This window comes from Bacillus rossius, chromosome 5 (genome assembly GCF_032445375.1).
Source record: "Bacillus rossius redtenbacheri isolate Brsri chromosome 5, Brsri_v3, whole genome shotgun sequence".
Taxonomy (NCBI): Eukaryota; Metazoa; Arthropoda; class Insecta; order Phasmatodea; family Bacillidae; genus Bacillus; species Bacillus rossius.
Window position 1 is genome coordinate 924,646 of NC_086333.1, and position 21,929 is coordinate 946,574.

At 41.0% G+C, this 21,929-nt stretch overlaps 2 protein-coding genes across 2 annotated transcripts in view; both read left to right on the forward strand.

Annotated features, from left to right (window-relative positions):
• The window catches only part of LOC134531544 (protein phosphatase 1 regulatory subunit 14C), a 430,032-nt gene that overhangs the window by 153,958 nt on the left and 254,145 nt on the right, over positions 1–21,929 (forward strand). The window lies entirely within an intron of this gene.
• Positions 14,098–21,929, forward strand: part of LOC134532199 (uncharacterized) — a 36,401-nt gene continuing 28,569 nt past the window's right edge. Inside the window, exon 1 of the mRNA XM_063368619.1 lies at positions 14,098–14,275. Coding sequence (XP_063224689.1) covers positions 14,098–14,275 — 178 coding nt within the window. The remainder of the gene's footprint in view (positions 14,276–21,929) is intronic.

Here is a 21,929-nt window from a genome sequence, read left to right on the forward strand (position 1 = left end):
CAGTCTAACAAACAAGTTATTTAATTAATCTCATATTACCATGTGTTTAAAAAGTAAAATTGATGTTTACCTTGTTAGTACAGATTCTGTTAATAACAGTGGCGGATCCAGGATTTTGGTTTGGGAGGGGCTTGACCCAGCTGAGGTTAGGCTTTATCAAGGCAAACACTAAAAAAATAGTGGACCCAGATGCTTTTGGAGGGGGCTTGAGCCCCTTAGCCCCCCCTCTGGATCCGCTACTGGTTAATAACCATTAGTAATCTCGAGTTACAAAATTGCTGGCCAGCTTACAGTCATTATTTAAAAATAAAAAAATACACAGGAAAGAAACTGACTTTAATTAAAGCTAGGGTGCTTATTTTAGTGAATAATTAAAAATTATTTTTGATACACCAAATTATTCCAGATAAAACACGGGTCGTCATAGTTAGATGGCAGATCTTTACTTTTCTTATTAATCTTGTTTGAAGTATCTCCAGAAATTGCTAATGTGTTGTACATAGTTGCATGGACTACCACATTTTAAATTTCGGCGCAACTTAGCTGCTCCCTGCCAGTTGATTGCGGGGATCAGCCTCTGATGTCTTCCATCAGCGTGACCGAGGAAACGGATGAAGTGATGACCAGCCCATCTGGCAAGGTGGAAAGGACTGGAGACAGTAGTTTAATTTTAGGCCAGGAACCGGGACCCACTGCGCAAAGAGATTAGAGAGTGTGGGGATAAAAACTGGGAAATGGAGAAACAGGGAAGAACAACTGTCTCGTAAAATGCTGGGAAATTTATAAGAGAGGACAACTGGATATCACTTACCGCAGTGGTGGGTAGAGAAGGAAAATCAGTGCATCTTGCCGAAATTGGAGAACAACACCGTAAAGAAACATTATAATAAAACACTAGCTTCACTACATGAAGCTCAGAAGTAGAAAATAAAAGAAAAAGAAAAATGTTGGGGAACGAATACCGTCGGACGGAACTGCAATCTTTCAGACAAAAGTCTTGAAGCACTTGTACACTAAAGAAAATGGCTAGCACAAAGGCTTGGTAGCGACATGCCCACTCGCACCTCTAAAACTGCCCCGAGTAGATGGTGTCTTAGAGAATCAGGCGGGTGTGGGCATGGAGGGATAACCTGCCATTGGTGGAAAAAAGGGGGGCAGAAGTTGGTGCTCCATGTGAGAAGTCTTGGAACTAATGTCACTAAGTATTAGTTACTGAGCTGCCAGTAAATGGCATCCAGGGCTCATGAGTAGACGTAGGGTGGAGAGTGTAATTCAGACTCGCTCACCAGATATCGGACAGAGGCAGTGCGACGAGCGCGGGCAAGAATTTTGGACATCCCCAAGGGCGGGGGGGGGGGGGGTCGCTGGCGACAAAACAGCAGGTGACACTAGGGCCTCGGGAGAAGAGAAGGAAATCATGCCGACTGTCATGGCAAGAAAAGATTGGTGGGCGGGGAGGGGGAGAAAATGCCAGGCGATGCTTGCACAGGCCAGATTCACGGCGATGTGCGTGCCTGGCGCGACAGGAGCAGAAGCCCGGATGTAAAACAAGACGCAGTGTCTACGCCTGGCGCTTGTAGCCGTACGTGGTGGCAGGCCGGGAAAATCCAACATGCTGCTAACGTGACACTGCCGGCCACGTAGCCTTGGAATATATATACTGTATAGAAGTCGCGAGTGGATAGGATTTACTCTACGTTTTTCAGAAGCGTATGATGAGCAGCTTGGGAACTTCACCGCTGCAGTGCGCTGCTGTAACATCCTGTATCGTCTTAGTTGTTATTTACACGTTAGAGCGCAGCAGTGTCGCCCGCTGTCATTCCCCGCACCCCCCACCTATCATTCACTGCAGCTCATGATCGTTCAACGGGAGGGGGAAGGGGTGTTTGAAGAGTTCGACACTTGTCCGCTAGGAACCACCACAAGTCGATGCCCTAGAGATGGTGACGATTGCGGCGGTGAATTAACCAACTACCTCAAAACCGTATTAGAAATTTTAACCTGGGCTGGCGACTTATATACAGTATATATATATATATATTCAAAGGTGTAGCGCAGTAGTGTTAGCAGCGGGTGGTCTGACAGCCTAATGCTTAAATAATGACCCCATTGAAAAAGAATTAAATGTGAGCCCATGAACACAGATCAAAAGTATGAATAAATAAAAACATGAGATGGTGCCGAGAAAATCACTAATTTGCGGCACAGAGTGCATAGCAGAGGATCTAAGCATAGTGTCAACTGTACGCTCAACCAGTCCAAAACAACTACAATATTACATTGGAAAGGTAAGAACTCCAAAGTCGAAACTAAATTTAGAAGGTGTTGGCTAGAACGACATTTAACAAGCATAATTAAACTATCCACGCAAAGTGATATCGTCACCTGATACCACGTACAAGTAAAATTTTAAAGAAACTTACTAGAACCCATGATCAGGCCTCGTAGCACCGTCGTAGCAACAAACACACTCCTAGAAGGTTCAAGCCATACAAGGACGAAAAATGCGCTGCGCCAGATGAAATTGTAACAGTACCGAAAACATTACTGCGCATGCGCCAAGCTATCCCTTCTCTGTAGATGGGCAATACGAGCAGAACACTACCAAGGGAGTGGGGAAGGTAACACGAGCACCACAGCCGAACAAATCCGGTGATCGCCGAAACATCAGGAGGCAGCACCATTGCTCTGCGGCTGTGCAACTTTGCATGCCAAACATGGTCGTTAGTTAGCATCTGCCGAACAGCGAATACCAAAGTTGACACGAAACAGTTATTTTAGCAACGTTCCACAGTAGATGAGTTTATCACTGTTAACATCTTGTTGACTAATAGGTGATTAGATACCGATGCATGTGGTAACAAAATTAAGGGTAATTAGCTAAGAAGTAGTCGCCTATGGCGAGGAACATCATCAGCATTTATTTGGCATATTTTTAGAGACTTTTAAACTCGAAGGAAATTTTTAAGTGTCAAATAATATTTTTGCTCGTTATTTCTAAGACTACTTCCCCCTTCCTCTCACTGCTCTTCTTTCACTAGAAATAAAAATAGTCTCTTCTTTTCATGCACTTTTAAAAAACATTTATCCATGTGCCACTTTGCAAAAAATAACCGACTATTGGTGGTTCCATTTCAACGGACACGATCTTAGTTAAATTGTTATATTGACAGGGTCGTGTATCCAGCTACTTGCCAACGATTTTGTGTGGCCTGTATTTCATTATAATACAATATTGGTCACTCTCATACCTAACAGTTACTTATGGTAGTCGGTGTGGACAGCAATGGAGAAATTATTTACATATATACTTATTGTGGCCGTGTTATTCTCGAGCATGGTGAAACCCCACTGTGCAGATAGGGTTTAAGACCGTTCCCATGTAACTATCACTGTAGACAGCATTTATTATGGTAGCTCTGTCATTGCTCAAACTGCAGCACAATATTGTTGTTCTATGGCTCTGAGCTTTAATTAACATGACAAGTATGTTGTCACTTATACCGTGCGATTACATCGTTCTTTTGCACGTAATAAAAGGATGTGGCGAGTTCTATGTAAAATTTTCCTTTTCTTCATTCCTTTGAAACCATATGAAGTGAATTTTTATCACTTTAATTTTTTTAAGTATGATAGTAAATTTTTTTACTCCCCCATTATCTCAAACACTTTCTTAGGGAAATATGAGTATTTGTAGCACCAATTAACAATCGCATGAACTCACATTGAGCCACCATGTAGAATAAAACCTTCAAAAAAACTTAAATTACCGCAGTTAAATATTGTCTCCCTAGAGTAGATGTATTTAATACGTATGAGGGCACCAGGTCAAGGGTCGGAATTGAGGTATTCGTGCCGGCCATGGCAAAAAAGGCCATCTTGTATGACCTTGACCTTTTGACGCAAAAAAGGCCATCTTGTATGACCTTGGCCTTTTGACTGGCCATTTTTGATTACATGACTTCCGACATCCGTCTTTGATTCCGATATTTTGTTTTGTCAAGAACATTCAGCCATTAGGAATTATGATTAATTTACATCCGCCATCTTGAAAATCCGCAATAATTAACCTATAAAACCGTGAATAACTTAAAAATTTATTAAAGAACTATCAAATAAAATTTTAATTTTAAAACTTGATGACTTCACCATCGATCACCCCACTCCTGCATGTTGCACTTATCGTTATGTCCACCATATTAAAAATATATTATCAAAATAAATAATAAAATTAAACAGGCATCGTCGACTGGATGCAGCCATCTTGTTTAGTAGAGTCCGCCATCTTGATTTCTACTGATTGATATCTCCATTGAGTGTCGGAACCTGAAGTATGTCAGTGTTTGTAAGGACGAGTTTCTATTTCCTACCAGTGTTGTTAGGAACCACCAAAAAATCCACAAAATCCAAACGAATATTTGGCGGAAAAAGTGATACGTCAGAAAGATGATCATCTCTTTGTGAAGCAGCTGGTATTCCATAAATCTGAAAACAGTTGGATAAAAACTAGTAATATTATATAAATTATATTGTAGTGTAATGTGTTGTAAATATTCATTTTTATACATGCAAGTTTACAATTAATAATTAGTTTTATTTATTTCTCTATTGTTTGAAACTTTTCACTAGTTAAATTACCGGCATGCTCGTTGAAGGTGCTTAAAATGGTATTAGGAGGCTGGGGACATGTGGAGACAGAACTAAATGACACAGCTATTAGGGCTGGGAAGGGTCATTTTGAGGAGGAGGGGGTAGATCTTCTGACGTCAAATGTTATGCGTCAGAGGTGAGTACGCTGGGACGCATGGACATGACTGGAATAGAAATGGTTGATGGGTGGGGAGGGTTGAACCATTGCACCCTTAGGACGTATCATTCGTAGTTATCAACAGAGCTAGTAAGATGTGCTGTGCCAGCTATGTGGAGATTGTTGTGGAGGAGTCCAATGCGAGCTGGGTAGTCTTATCAGCTGAGTGAAAAAATGTCTTCAATCGTGCGGTAAAGACGAGTGAGGTGTCATTTTATTCAGTTTTTTCAGTAGATTCCAAATATGCCAACCCGGAAATTGAAATCGGTACCTTTCTGTCTCAAAATGGCGTTCAAAGATGGCGTATCAGTTATACGACCACTTTGGCTTTAAGCTGACTTTACATTTTCCCTGGTACACGTTTTTCAGTTATGTAAGCTTCATTTGGTTTTATTTGAGTTGTTAAATCAGAAAAGATATAGTAATTAAAGAAATTATGACTATTTACTATAAAAAACGCCAAGAGAAAATCGATATACCAATATTTTTATTGACATTTATTTTTAAACACTTATTTAAAATATGTTAGGGCCTTAATAAAAAAAATAGTCTAAACAAATGTTGTAAGTCATTTACTTAACTAAATTTTAAGCCCTAGAACAGCTTTCCACGTTGAAGCACGCATGAGTAGCGTGAGTTAGCGCGTTCACAAATCGGATGATAGAACTTGGTAGTTTTCATTAACGTGTAGTTATAAATATAAATATTATTAATTATAAAAGAATTTTAAAAAATTATCCATAAAATGTTTCGGGCAAGATTTTCTCCCATTTTTATATATTTTTAGAGTATTCCAACTCGGAAATGTTAATGGGAGTTTTTTTAATGGTTTCATAAATACCTAAAGCAACATCTAAAATTTTAATTGACAATGCAATGTATCAATCCGAAGAAAAGTTGTGTTACTTATCATTTTCTTACAATTTTTATGTACATTAAAAGTAAGATAATCTGACAATCAACATAAACAGCTTACATATTTTATCAGAAAATGGCGATTGGAAAATTGTGATAATTATAACAAATGCAGTAGCAATAGTTTAGAGCACATACTATAACTCAGTTTAAAGGTCTCACTAACAGCAGCAGATAAAACATCGAGGTCGTAGTAGCTGTCACCAGTAAGGCACGGGAGTGGACCTGACCTATCTGGGAGTGGGGTCGCAGGTCAGGCACCCTGGCCTAAAAAAGGGCTGTAAACTGCTCGACAAGGAGCCCCCTTTGTCTAGCAGTCGGTGAGGTGACAAAGGTAACCCCGAGGTCCCCTCTGCCTGACTCTGAGGCTACCATTATCCGATTAGGAAGGCGATTGCTCTTTTGAGGTGTCGGAACTGTTGCCAGTTCTAGTATCCGAGACATGACCCAACATGTCCGCGGAAAGGGGGTTGTGATGCGATTATATAGCCTCTCCACACCAAGTGGCAACCCTCTGCCTCCACGTTGGCACCGCTGTTGAAGGAGGATCGTGGTGATTATGTTGAGATGGGTAGCCTCAACCTCTGGTCATAGCACCTTCTTAACTAAAGAGGGCAATGCCGGGTCAAACTCTGCTGCAGTGCATCCTCAATTGCATGTATGATACCAGAAATGGTGAAAGGGCTGAATCTGCGGGCAACAGCAGATGCGATAGAAACCTTTCTGGGGGGTTCGACTGCCGAGCCTCATGGTAAAGGAAGGACTGGGTATGGTTGTTATGGTGTCGGGCAACCGGGCCTAAAAAAGGGCTGTAAACTGTTCGACAGGGAGTCCCCTTTGTCCAGCAGTCGGTGGAGGTACCGAGGCATCCCCGAGGTCCCTCCAGTCTGGGCGCTGTGGCTGCCATTTTCTAGCTGGGGCTGACAGCGGTCGTCGCCCGACGAGTTTAGGCGCATCCAGGCCTTAATCGGCTGTAAATCCTCCGGGCCGAGGTACGGCTGGTCGGAGGGTAATCCGAGGCGACGAGGACACCCTGTGGCTTTACTCTGAATGGTGGCGGTCTGGTCTAGCTACCGGCGAACAGTCTGCCGAGTCGACGAAAAGTTGGTAGTAGTACGGGAATAATCCATCGTTTTTGAATGGTGGCCCACTGAGGTTTCCTCTAAGGCCCAGGATTCTTTCTGGGAAGGACTCGTACTTGGTAGTGGTGCCCCAAGTGCTTTAGGGGCAAGCATCAGGGTTCCCTAGCCCTTTGACGTGCTGATGTAGTGAGCGACGAAGACAGCTCCGGTTAACCAGCCTGGATAGCTGGGAGAGGTTGGGTAGGCCTCCACCGGACCGCGGGTCCGCTGAGTGATTGAGGAGTCCCAGTGTGAGGCGGGAGACTGGGGCAGGCGCCAGAAGTGATGACAACTCCGGAGGGCTAAGGGACAATCCAACTTTCTGGTCATCTGAGTGGGGTGGGGGCCGAAGGTGGTACATATGCTGGGATGGGTAGCCTCAGCCCCTGTGTATAGCCCAGAAGCTCTAATGCCCTTCCCGGTTTCATATGCGGCATGATCCGCATCCATGCCTATGGGGGCCCCAGGGCGGAAGGGCCTAGGCTAAGAGCGCTGGGTTAAAAAAGAAAAGGGGGGAAACCCTTTGCACGGCATGTATGTCGCCAGTAAGGAACACTTCATATTCGGTGGCCGTTTATTGTTCATCACATGAGCATCTGCAAAGATCAGTGCTTGGAAGTTTGAAGTTGAAGCACGGGCATGTTTCTCGATGGCACGTTTTGCATTTGGCGCAAGATACCATTTCCAATACTTCCTCAGGAGCAGGTAGACTTCCAAGCCATGTAATATCAATGTGGTCATTGACGTTACACCAGCCATGTTCATATGGCATAGGAGTCATCTGAAAGCGAATAAGCGATCTTCGCCAAATAGCGGCTTGATAGTTTGCTTTACTCGCATGGAGACGAAGTGTTGAACGACAAGGAGGTAACAGTTCTGGCATTATGCTACCTCCTTTAGAGCAATATAAATCATTATTCAATTTATTGACATCATTAGTGTCTCTCCCACCATACATTTGATACACAAATTGCTCAAGACTGGCATTCAGAGGCTCATTAACAGTCCATTCTTCGCCGAGGGTTTTGAAAGATTTAACATAATGAGCTACTGTACTCATTAGTTTGAATGGTGTTCCTTTGACTTTTCCATAGAAAGCGGAAATGCTGTCACAACCTGTGAAACTGTAAAACCCAGTCAGAGCTTTCAGGAAACTATTTATATCGCATCCATCTGGTAATTTAAGTCGTAAATTGCTGACAACATTTGTAAGAGCCACAATTCGAGTTTTTCCTTGCTGGCCAATTTTCACATAAAGTTTGCATTTTATATCTTGAATGAAACTTAACAGAATCACTAACACATCTGTGTCATCAGCATGCACAGCAACTGCAGGGATATTACTCTTGTCGACATGGGCAGCATGCAAGGCCAGTCTTGTGTCAGCCTCTTCGTGGTCACAGATAAGGTCTGCACACTCTACGACTTCAGGTGATGTTAATTTCCAGCATTTGTCTTCAGCAGCTATGAACATAACTCTACTACTCTGTAGTTTGCTTCGAAAGGCTGATGTTCCCCATAAGTTAGTTAGAAACCTCATGAGATTGGTTTATTTGAACTAGCTGTTAGGAACTGTGACCAACATCTTGCTACCGCCCTACTGCTTAAATGCCGCAACAGTGCGATTAGCAACTTTTCCCCACACTCTTGCCCCAAGGCCAACCAAAGGTAAATGGCTACCTCTCCGCTTATTCCCCGGGCAATGTGTGAGTTCCATTAATAAAAAAATATAAAACAATTAAGTGCAGTCATTATTTACTGATTCTGCTAGCTTGTAAACTTATCATTGTTGAGCAAAGATAGAGTTTTAGTACAAGCCAGAATTTTATGTATTTTTTAATTTTTTTAATTTTTTTATTAATTTTTTTTTATTTTTAAATTTTTTTTCCTGTAATTTTATGATATCAAAGAAAACATGTGTCGTTTTTCTCCGTGTGCTTCTGATTATTCTTATCAATATTGTGATGGTTTTCTCCGTGTGCTCCTGATTATTCTTAACAATATTTTGATGATTAATCCGAGTGCTTGCGATCATTCCTGCGGTTTCGGTCAAAGGTCAAGGTCACACCCATCAAAGATGGTCGCCGTAACGTCGCAATCCAAGATGGTGGACCGTGAGAAATCTGAGAAGCACTAGCAGGAAGGACGAACTTCCTTCTCCTTGGAGACTAGCGAAGCCATCCTTCTTATGCGATCGATAGTGAGCATCCCGCATATAAGAAATAAATATTATTTACCTGCAAGCAACACGTGACGTCATCTGATGTTGAAAAGCGGAACTACTTGCAGCAAGTACCTTTGCATGAGATAAATTAACTCTCACCACTGAATAGTGCTATTGTAGTCAGTTAGAGGCATGAAGTTTCGTAGCCGCGCCGCCAATTAGTCATGCAGTCTCGTAACCATACGTTCTGGAAGCTTGGTAGTCCTATAGCCTCGGGATCACGTAACCTTGAAGACTTGCAATCGCATAGTCTCGTAACCTCATGGCACGTAGTCTCGTAGTCATGATGCATTGGAGACTCGTAGACTTGAAGCTACGTAAGCAAGTAGCCTTGTAATCTTATAACATAATAGTGATGGAGCAGATGTAGTAAAAGAGAAAATTCCGTCGAAGACAAATGTAGTAATTGTAGCCTTGTAGACTTGTATTCCTGTATCCATGCAGACACGTAAACTCGTTTTCTAGAGGCTTCGTAGATCTGTAGCCTCGCAGTCTCGTCAACTTGAAGATTCGTAGTCACGTAGTCTCGTAACCTCATGGCTCGTAGTCGCGTAGACATGATGTAATGGAGCCTCGTAGACTTGAAGCTACGTAGGCAAGTATCCATGTAATCTTATAACATAATGCTGGTGGTGCAGATGGAACAAAAGAGAAAATTCCGTCGAAGACAGATACGGCAACTGGAGCCTTGTAGATGAGTAGCTTCGTAGTCAAGTACTCATGTAGACTTGATGACCTCTATCCTCGCAGTCACGTAAACTCTTTTTCTAGAGGCTTCGTAGCTCTGTAGCCTCGCAGTCTCGTAAACTTGAAGATTTGTATTCACGTAGTCTCGTAACCTCATTGCCTGAAGTCGCGTAGTCATGATACATTGGAGCCACGTAGACTTGAAGCTACGTAAGCAAGTATCCATGTAATCTTATAACATAATGGTGGTGGTGCAGTTGGAGCAAGAGAGAAAATTCTGACGAAGACAGATGCTGCAATTGGAGCCTTGTAGACGAGTAGCTTCGTAGTCAAGTACTCATGTAGACTAGTAGTCCTGTATCCTCGCAGTCACGTAAACTTGTGAACTAGAAGCTTCGTAGCTCTAGCCTCGCAAGCCGTGTATAACTCGTAAATATCTAGATCATTTTAGACTCGTAGCCATGTGGCCTCATAGTCTCTTAGACTCGAAGAATTCTAGCCAAATATATTTAGAGCCAAAAAAACTTTTGGAACCAAAAGACTGTTGGTGACAATGACTGATGGAGCCAATGAATATTGAAGCCAATGAATATTGAAGTCAATGTATATTGGAGTAAATAAATATTGGAGCCAATGAATTTTGGAGCCTGTGATCATTCCGTTTCCTGTGTGTACATTCCGTTTCCTGTGTGTACGTTTCGTTTTTCCTGCGTGTACGTTCCGTTTTCCTGCGTGTACGTTCCGTTTTCCTGCGTGTACGTTCCGTTTTCCTGCGTGTACGTTCCGTGTTCCTGCGTGTACCTTCCGTTTTCCTGCGTGTACGTTCCGTTTTTCCTGCTTGTACGTTCCGTTTTTCCTGCGTGTACGTTCCGTTTTCCTGCGTGTAAATTCCGTTTTCCTGCGTGTACATTCCGTTTTCCTGCGTGTAAATTCCCTTTTCCTGCGTGTACGTTCCGTTTTCCTGCGTGTACGTTCCGTTTTCCTGCGTGTACGTTCCGTTTTCCTGAGTGTACGTTCCGTTTTCCTGCGTGTACGTTCCGTTTTCCTGCGTGTACGTTCCGTTTTCCTGCGTGTACGTTCCGTTTTCCTGCGTGTACGTTCCATTTTCCTGCTTGTAAATTCCGTTTTCCTGCGTGTACATTCCCTTTTCCTGCGTGTACGTTCCGTTTTCCTGCGTGTACGTTCCGTTTTCCTGCGTGTACGTTCCGTTTTCCTGCGTGTACGTTCCGTTTTCCTGCGTGTACATTCCGTTTTCCAGCGTGTACATTCCGTTTTCCTGCGTGTACGTTCCGTTTTCCTGCGTGTACATTCCGTTTTCCTGCGTGTACGTTCCGTTTTCCTGCGTGTACGTTCCGTTTTCCTGCGTGTACCTTCTGTTTTCCTGCGTGTACTTTCCGCTTTCCTGCGTGTAAATTCCGTTTTCCTGCGTGAACGTTCCGTTTTCCTGAGTGTAAATTCCGTTTTCCTGTGTGTATATTCCGTTTTCCTGCGTGTACATTCCGTTTTCCTGAGTGTAAATTCCGTTTTCCAGCGTGTACGTTCCGTTTTCCTGCGTGTACATTCCTTTTTCCTGTGTGTACTGAGTTCATGGTCTATATGTCTGATATTGACATGACCCGGTCTTGCGGTTCGTGCCTTTACGATGACGGTGCTGCCTTTTCGTTGTCGGTGCTTCCAAAATGTGCTGCCTTTTCTTAGTCGGTGCTTCCAAATGTGCTGCCTTTTCGTTGTCGGTGCTTCCAAATGAGCTGTCTTTTCGTTGGTGGTGCTGTCTTTTCGTTGTTGGTGCTTCCTTTTTTTGTTGATTGCGCGTAGTACAAAATGTAGTGATTGAATATTTACTAGTTTATCACCTCTTGGTGTTACTAAAATATTTTACAAGGTTACTTGGTCGTTTAGAATGTATAAAAATGTCACGATGGATTACGAAGGTCATGTGGTTCTGAAATGACTAGCCTATACGTCTGATAATGACATGACTCGGTCTCATGGACTGAAGGCAATTGATCTATATGTGTGGCTTTGTACACGAACGGCTTATATGTTATTCAGATTATTGAAAAATTAGACTTTCATAATAGGCTAATCGGCACTGATTTAATTCGTTGGTCCGGTATAATGACTTGAGTTGATTTTCGTAGAGTGAAAGATTAATAAACTCCGCGAAAGGTAATGGAAAACAGAACCTAACATTTATTTAATAATTAGTTACAACTGTCTCTGGTCAAGAATCGAACCGTGGACAGGGATCCATCGATTCAATTTGTAAATTAATTGATTTTTTTTCGGAGACTATTGGAATTTTTCCCGCATTTCTAGCTAAATAATTACATGATTTCAAGATGGCGTCCGAATTTCAAGATGGCGGGGGCACCTCGGTAATAAATGATTACTGCAATGTAGCGGGTTAGAATAAAATTAACCAGATGGAAATGTACTCTATAACACGAGTACACACACAAGATGGTGTACTCCAGCAGGTGGTCGCTCCTGGTAGCATGTACTGAACATAAAATGTCGGATCCATGATGGTCGACTAGGACAAAGTCAAATTTCAAGGACAAAGTAAAATTTCAAGGTCAAAGTCAAATTTCAAGGTCAAGGTCAAATTTCAAGGTCAAATTTCAAGGTCAAGGTCAAATTTCAATGTCAAGGTCAAATTTCAAGGTCAAGTTTCAAGGTCAAGGTTCAAGGTCAAGGTCAATGTTCAATGTCAACAGTTGAGGACAAAAGTATGGTGACCAGATAATTATACTACATGGTATCGGCACACTCTAGCAGACGAAAAACCAGATGGTGGTCTCCAGCGGATGAAGACAAGATGGCGGACATGTTGTCTTACCTGTTGATGATATATACCTTGGTACTGGTGGTGGTAGATCAGTCTAGGTAGCTTTCATGGAGGAAGGATCGACTGTTTACTCTCGCCGGGAATCGAACCAAGGACGTACATCGATATAATCAAACAGAATTCAAATACGTTAATTTTTTGATGAATTTTGGAATTTTTTTCATTAAAATCGGATAATAAATAAAGATTTTCAAGATGGCGTCCAAATTTCAAGATGGCGTACATGACGTCATACTAGATGATGATAAAAAGTGGTGGGAGTCAGTCTGCCAGCGTCCACTGTGAGGGAAGGATCGGTTGCCATTTTTTAATTTTTTTGCACTCGTCGGGTTCGAACCGAGGACTCCGAGCACCATGTCGTTAACGTATGTTTTTTAAATATTTTTTATTAAAATTTTATTAATTGAATTTTTTTATAAATTTTAAAAAATTTTCTATTTCATTAAAATTGGATAGTAAATCTAAAGATGGCGGGCGTAACGGAAACTGCAGCGGTGACGTCATAATCCTATAAATGGCTTAACGTTGGCTTGAGTTAAGGATGCTTAAGCCAGTTTTAGGAATTTTCAGCCTCTGGGATTTTTAAGGAATAAAACGGGAAATTTTCCCTCGAAACGGGAATTTTTCCCTCGAAAACGGGAAATCTTTTCTTAAAACGGGAAATTTTGAGTCATTTTGAGTCATTTTTGAGGGATTTTGAGGAATTTTTGCCGCCGTGACGTCACAAATCCAAGATGGCGGTCGACAATCTTCAATCCACAGCCTGAAGCCTGTTTCCGGAAATACTATTATATACTACTGTAATCACCGTGCAATTGCTTCTTAGATGGGGCTAGGTCTGTGTTAGTTTATATCAATTCATAGAAGCACTTACACGCGCTAACTCACGCTACTCATGCGTGCTTCAACGTGGAAAGCTGTTCTGGGGCTTAAAATTTAGTTAAGTAAATGCCTTACATCTGTTAAGACTATTTTTTTTATTACGGACCTAACATATTTGAAATAAGCGTTTAAAAATGAATGTCAATAAAAAAATATTGGTATATCGATTTTCTTTTGGCGTTTTTATAGTAAATATTCATAATTTCTTTAATTACTATATCTTTTCTGATTTAGCAACTCAAATAAAACCAAATGAAGCTTACATAACTGAAAAACGTGTACCAGGGAAAATGTAACGTCAGCTTAAAGCCAAAGTGGTCGTATAACTGATCCGCCATCTTTGAACGCCATTTTGAGACAGAAAGCTACCGATTTCGATTTCCGGGTTGGCATATTCGTAATCTACTGAAAAAACTGAATAAAATGACAAATCACTCGTCTTTACCGCACGATTGAAGGCATTTTTGTTAAAATCGGGGTCTAGCTGATAGACGGTGAGTGCGCTGGGACGCATGGACATGACTGGAATAGAAATGGTTGATGGGTGGGGAGGGTTGGACCATTGCACCCTTAGGACGTATCATGGGTAGTTATCAACAGAGCTAGTAAGATGTGCTCTGCCAGCTATGTGGAGATTGTTGTGGAGGAGTCCAATGCGAGCTGGGAGGAGGCTAGCGACCAGGAAGCTCTTGCGATAGACGAAGATGAAGAGTCCAGGAAAGACATTGCGGATGTACCTGTGAACACCTCTAATCTTACTGAGGAGGATATTTATGCTGCGGTGGGAGGTATATTAGGCATTTATCCCGAACTATTGACTTTGGAGCTGTGTGCGCGAATAGTTGCGTGAATAGAGCATTTAATAGATAGTATGGAAAGTATAGTGCCCGGCAGTTATCTTGGCGTCTGAGCTCCCTAGTCCTTTCTGGGGGGAGGGGAGGGCGAAGAGAAAGCGATATCCTATTGTCAAGGTCAGCGGCCAGGTTTATACTAGCAGAACAGAAAACATTCGGCGCGTGACTTCGTACACTACGTAAGGCTGTATCCACGCCCGTGGGGGCCCCAGGGCGGTAAGGCCTTTGCTAAGAGCGCTGGGTTACCAAACCAAAAGTGAGAAATCCTATGAATTGTACTTGTACTACGTAAGTGTAACATTGTGTAAATTGCAGTGGTTGTGCTCGAATATTTTTACTCATGTCAGGAAAAGTAACAAACTATTGTCTAAACCTGCAACGTTTTACTTTGTCCCATCAAATATACTTACGGTGTCTGCTAATTATTATGCTAACCAAAATTAATTGAAATGTTATTAACTCAGTAACTAGCGAAAACCAGACACGATTTATTTTGGAAAACTAGGTCACTTAGTATGTAAAATAAATTTAAAACTATGCTTCTCAATTCATTGTGTTCTCAAAGTTATTTTTAAAAAAGGTCTTACAAGAAAAAGCAAACGACCAAAACATTACGCATTTGCAGCTCTCTGCGCGAAAGCTATCTCACAGTTGATGACGCAGCAGCCAGTCTAGCCCTTATCGTTCTCCAGTTTCCGTACCTAAAACGTGCCATTTAGCGCTGGATTTACATTTAACTAAACATGGAGCTTGTTATGTTATATTTGCTGCTTTAACTTCATGTCAGTCGTTTAGGAAACACCTGACTACCAACGTTAATGGCATTTAAAAAATGCCTATGTGTGTGTGGCTTTATATTTTAATGCACCTTTAATCGATTATTTATTATAAATATAAATACAATTTGCATTGTACTTCCACTTCAGAATGCAGATTATAACCTTCAAAACCTCATATATATTATATGATTTGTTTAATGTAAGTGTAAAGTTCTCTTTCCATTATAATTGATTGTATTAGGTGACGAAAAACAAAATTAAGTTTAAATTAATTACTATTATTACTATTCGATTGTCAGCATTCATAGTGTACAGACAATGCAGAACATATAACTTACAATGTTAAACTTTCCATTTAAGCCACCTTTGCGCTTTTTTGGAGTAATAGCAACTTATAACATATAATAAACGGTTTTTATTATTTCCCGCTCTCCGCTATGTATCTGCGAGCTGCCACCTTCGCCTTCCATTTTCGGGTATACACTGAAGGACGATATTTTCCTAACAGCCACTACACGGCTCTCGGCTACGTGTCGCCAGCACCCCGCTCAGAGAGACGCCAAGATAACTGCCGGGCACAGTACTGCGGAGCGGAGCGGGCTGTTGTGAAAGGGTTCGGTAACGCCCCATTAAATGGCATATTGTTAGCGAGGGCAGAAGATGGTGTTAAGGTGTGTGTATTTTTAATTAAATGGTTTTAATTTTTTTCATATTTTATTTACTTATAAATTTCTGTCACGACTTTTAAAAATATACTATTTTTATGTGATGTGAAGTGCTTCTCGCAGAGGCAGTAATGGCTGAGGTGAGTGTTGTAACTGCATCATATACACTGTAGTGATCGGACATCAAGTTGAAACTTAATATGTTATGTGTTGGATATGGTCTCTTTCGTGGAGAGGGAACACATCTAATAATCTACAAATATGAATCGTCATATTTGTTTGTAGCATATTATCATTTAGCACGATTAAGACGGAATGTGTTTTTTTTTCTTTCATTAAAAAAACTTACAGGAATGGATATACACAAACATCAAAAATATCTGCTTCCATGCATCTTTTAAATTCTAATACCCAAACATTGACTTGTTTAGAAAATAGAAATGAAATTATATATGCAAACATTAGAATATCTACTTTCATGCAGCTTTTAAATACGAATATGCAAACATCATCATGCTTGGAAGAGATTTTTAATTGTGAGTGAGGACTGTATAAAATTCTGGTACTTTTGTATCTAGGATGGAGTAAATATTTAAATTTAATTTTGATAGAAGAAAAGTTATAAATTATTATTTATCTAAAAGTATTATTAGTTTATTTTAAACCATTTAATCCGCAGTGATGAGACAATTAATTTGATATATAATAAATATATCTTAGACTAAGCATAAAAAAACATATATTATGCCTTTAAGAAAAAAATGGTGGTCACAACCACCATAATAAACAAAATGACTTTTGTTTCTGTGGATTTTTTGGTCTTTAAGGTTTATCACAACCATAGACGTACCCGGAGGGGGGGGGTGTTTTGGGGGTTAACCCCCAAAACACCCCCCCCCCCCCCCCCCCCCCGGAAATAAGGCAAGAAAATTATGAACACTCATGTCATTCGAGCTCGATTTCTAAACACAGAGCAACGAGAGAAATAACGTCACCAAGCAACACAATTGGTAAGTAAAGGTAAACAAGTTTGAATTGCAGTGGTTGGTTCATGATAGGTCAGTCTAAATTCTCAAATCGCGGTGATTGGTCTATGTAATAATCAGTTCAACTCTACTTTGATTATGTTTTAGATTTGCTTAGTATAATTGGGCATTGAGTAACAGTAGTGATTGCGACCTAATTTCATACAAAACTCTACAAAACTATTAAAACGTGAGGGGGGGAATGGTACGTTTTTTGGACGTTTTGTCATGTCAGGTACTTTCATTTAAATACTGTACATCTGTACGTATAACACGAAGAAAAAAGTTTGATTATTGCAAGGTGCGTAATTTTAAACGACTGTTACAAACATTGAAAAGATGAAATGTAAATTTCTCGCCTGAGATGAAAAGGACCTCTTTCAGTGCAACGTGGTGTAAAGTTGTGTTTGAGTCAGTAGCTTAATGGTCTCAACTCAATGTGTAGTTAGTAGATGGAAATAGCCGGTTCTGGGACAGGCGCAGGATCCAGGATCCATCTAATCCGTATGCTAATCTATGCCAATCTATGCTAATCCGTATGCCAATCTATGCTAATCTGTATGCCAATCTATGCTAATTCGTATGCCAATCTATGCTAATTCGTATGCCAATCTATGCTAATCCATATGCCAATCTATGCCAATCCATATGTTAATCCATGCTAATCCATGCTAATCCATCCGCCATTTTGTATTTCTAGAAATTTCCACCAACGTCGAATCGTGACGTCACCGTTGCACTGTTCGTCACGGCCGCCATCTTGGATTCGATTTTTTTTTTCGAACTTCAACTTTTCGAAATTCGATGTAATCAGCCGCCATCTTGTTTCGTCTGCTGGTGGCCGCCATCAAGTTTTTGTCTGCTGGAGGCAGCCATCTTGTGACGTCATATAGTTCTGTTGGTCGCCACCAGATAGCAGCAGGTATTATTTTATTTTTTTCTTTAACTAAAATATTTTCAGTGCCGAGGCTGGGATTCGATCCATGGGACGTGAAAACGTCCAGGATGTCGTGGTTACGAGGCGGACGCCTTGACCACTAGACCACGAGACCGGTTGGGATATAGTGGATAAATAATCTATATATGCTACGTATTGACCGCAAGTTTATGATAAATGGGGGGGAGGGTGTTTTTGCCTTCCTTAATGCATACCTAAGGTGCCACATTTGAAATTGTAATTATTATACAGCCGCCATCTTTATTTCCAGCACAGACTACCAGATGACGCTAAATTCAAAAATTAGTTGCCAGAGGCGCCGCCATCTTGGTTCTCAAGTTGGCTGGTAGATGTCGCTAGTATCGCGCGCCAAATTCAAAAATTAGTTGTCAGAGGTGCCGCCATCTTGGTTCTCAAGTTGGCTGGTAGATGTCGCTAGTATCGCGCGCCAAATTCAAAATTAGTTGCCAGAGGTGCCGCCATCTTGGTTCTCAAGTTGGCTGGTAGATGCCGCTAGTATCGCGCGCCAAATTCAAAATTAGGGGCCAGAGGCGCCGCCATCTTGGTTCACAAGTTGGCTGGTAGATGGCACCACCGTCGCCATATTTTAGTTCATATAATCGATACCAGATGACGCCACCGTCGCCATCTTTAGTTCCTAGTGTTGCTACCAGAGTGTGCCACCGTCGCCATATTTTAGTTCATATAATCGATACCAGATGACGCCACCGTCGCCATCTTTAGTTCCTAGTGTTGCTACCAGAGTGTGCCACCATCGCCATCTTTAATTCTTAAAGTTACCGCCGGAGCGCGCCACCGTCGCCATCTTTAATTCTTAAATTTACTGCCGGATGGCGCCAAGTGTTATGTAGTCAGTCGAGACAGGTCGGGAACGAGTCGAGACAAGTCTAGACAGTCGAGACAAGTCGGGGGGACAAGTCGAGACAAGTCGGTAGCCTGTATTCACCAAGTTCTCCGTTGCCGTCACAGCCACCCGGGTATCTGACGAGTCCTAATTAATATACTCGTACACATCCTACCTCTATGACTTCTACAAACAGACTGACCATACCTACTCCAAAATGACATATATATTACACCCACATGCAAACATTTGATAACCATCAAGAATGCCAACATACAAAAATAAATTAACCATCGCTGAAACAAATTTCCCAACATTAATTACAATAAAAAAAGTCCGGTAAGATACTGTATTTTGTCTATAATTTAATAAATGATGATAGAGTATTAATAAAATATTGGTGTTGTGTAGAGTCTCTCTCTTCTTCTCGTAGTGGCGGAAGACATCTCGAAGGTAGTGTTAGAATTTATGTATTAAAGCAATCACTCTAGCTGAGGAGGTTAATAACTTATAGTTACAACTTTTTAAAAATACTCTGAATTTAAAACTTTTTTTAATAAGAGGGACCATTAAATGGTTTTTTGAAATTAAAGCAAACAACGTAAATGTTAAACACATATTTATTTAAATCTTATTACAAACAGCAAGGGATAAGAAAAAAAACTGATTTAAAAGAATTAAATAATGAGTAATAAAAGTACATAACATTCACACACTGCACATCATAGTGACAAAGTCAACATAACCTATTTACATAAACCAGAGACCCAATACCTAAATATTAAGCATAACTACAAGTTACATAGGGTATAATATACTCTGAAATACATATTAAAGAGAAAATTGATATAAATAATATTATACTTTGCTCAATAGTTCCAGAAGTAATGAACGTACAGCTACACGAGCAATCTCAACAGTTCTTTCATCACTAGTGTTTTCTGTGGAACATACTTGAGTGGTGTCTTCACTGATCGGACCTAGATGGCTGAGATCTCGGGTTCGACTCTTGCGAGATGTAGGAAATGAAGCTGACGCCTGCGTTTATGCTGGACTGCTACTGATGTAGTAGGTGCTGGCGATGTGGGACTCATCTGGGTACAGCTAGATGATGTCTGGACTGACGAAGTCTGACCACATGCAGATGCTGGCGGTGACTGAATAGCTGGTTGGTTGAATGCATGTGCGAAAACCTCTTCAGGTGTTGCAGGGAGAACTGTATCGTCTCTCATCATATTCACACTACAATGTCCATAGCCCAGACATTTGATAACTTCTAGAGGCGTATCTTGAGGTCCTGGGTTTAAAACCTGTTTCACGTGAAACACAGCGTCACAACTCTCCGAAAAATGTTTTAAAACACCGTCGATCCATTCACTATAATCAACAGTGCATAGCCCAGGTGTTACACTGGAGTATATCCTGTTCGGTTGAAAGTTAGACATCTTGGTTAACTACTTCTGCTGTAGGTCCTTACACCACCACAGTTTCAGCTCGACTGCCATCGCACGAGTCGAGGGTCGTATCTAAAAATATATGGTGATCAACCATCCAAGCCCTAAGCATGCTCGCATTGTGTCTTGAGATCGAACCTGGACATGTATTATCATTGCACGTGTACAATTTATTTTATTCTTTCAATGATGGACACTCATATTCTGCTTGTACATCTAATATTAGCACATGTTGCTTACAATAGTTAGTTAGCCACCGTTTCTGCTCTATTCCTACAACCAATACAGGTCCGCTCAGATGACTTGCCAATATGTTGGGTATTGAAGCATAAGAAAAGAGTCCGTGTTCCCACTGTAAACCATAAAAATTTCTAGTGAGCCATTCAAATGGAGGTTGAAAGTTACATATTATTACATTTCCTTCTTCATCTGCAATGCTAAGTTCCTTGATAATAAATCCATACTGACTAGAGAAGCCTTGGAGGTTGACACATTTCGTCATGGAGGTCGACACGAGACTAAGCCGGTAATGTACTGCCAGGTCTTACTTAGATAATGAACGACACAATCTACCTTGTTGCAGGATGTCTCGAATATGTCCGGAGCCTCCTCGTCACAATCACTGGTCCAGTGATGACCGAATTTGCAGACCTCTAGTTGAAGTAACCATCCTCGGTGACGTAGTGCACACGGCGGAATCCTGGCGTTACTTCCACGTACTTTGCAGTTGGATCGAACAGCATTTGCTTGAATTTGTAGCAGCAACTCTATACCCACACGACTATGTGTTGACTGCTGTGTCTAGGGTGTTGACCTCAATTTATACCGCTAGGACCACCCTCCAGTCCATTCACATGTACCGTTGCTTCCGTTGTTGTCCCCCCGCCTTGCTGGCGACCTCCAACATTCTAACGAGGTGATAAACCATCCAAGCTCTAAGCATGCTCGCATTGTGTCTTGAGATCGGACCTGGACATCCAAGTTACATAGAGTATAATGTACTCTGAAATACATAATAAAGAGAAAATTGATATAAATAACATTATACTTTGCTTAATAGTTCCAGAAGTAATGAACGCACTGCTTGACCAGTGACAGGTGTAACTAAATATTAAATATATTTTATATTTAATTTTCCATTACCTTTCGTGGAATTTATTAATCATTCACTCTACGAAAAACAACTCAAGACAATATACCTGACCATCGAATTAAATACAGTACCGCTATGCCTTACATGAAAGTCTAGTTATTCGATAATCTGAATAACCTATAAATCGTTCATGTACAAAGCCACACATACAGGCCAATTGTCTATGGACCATGAGACCGAGTCATGACAATATCAGACGTATAGGCTAGAAATTTCAGAACCGCAGGACCTTCATCATCTTTAGATAATTACAGTCATTTAGAACATCATTAAATTTTAATACATACAAAAGGACCAAGCGACCTTGAAAAATATTTTAGTAACACCAAGAGGTTTTGAACTAGTAAATATTCAGTCACTACATATTTTACTACGCGCAATCAACAAAAAGGAAGCACCATCAACGAAAAGGCAGCACAATCAAAAAAGGCAGCACATTTGTAAACACCATCAACAAAAAGGAATCACATTTTGGAAGCACCATGAACGTAAAGGCAGCACATTTTGGAAGCACGATCAATAAAGAGAGCAGATTTGGAAACACCATCAATAAAAATGAAGCACTTTTGGAAACACCATCAACGAAAAGGAAGCACATTTTGGAAGCACCATCAACATAAAGGCAGCACATTTTGGAAGCACAATCAATAAAGGCAACACATTTGGAAGCACCATCAACAAAAAGGAAGCACATTTTGGAAGCACCATCA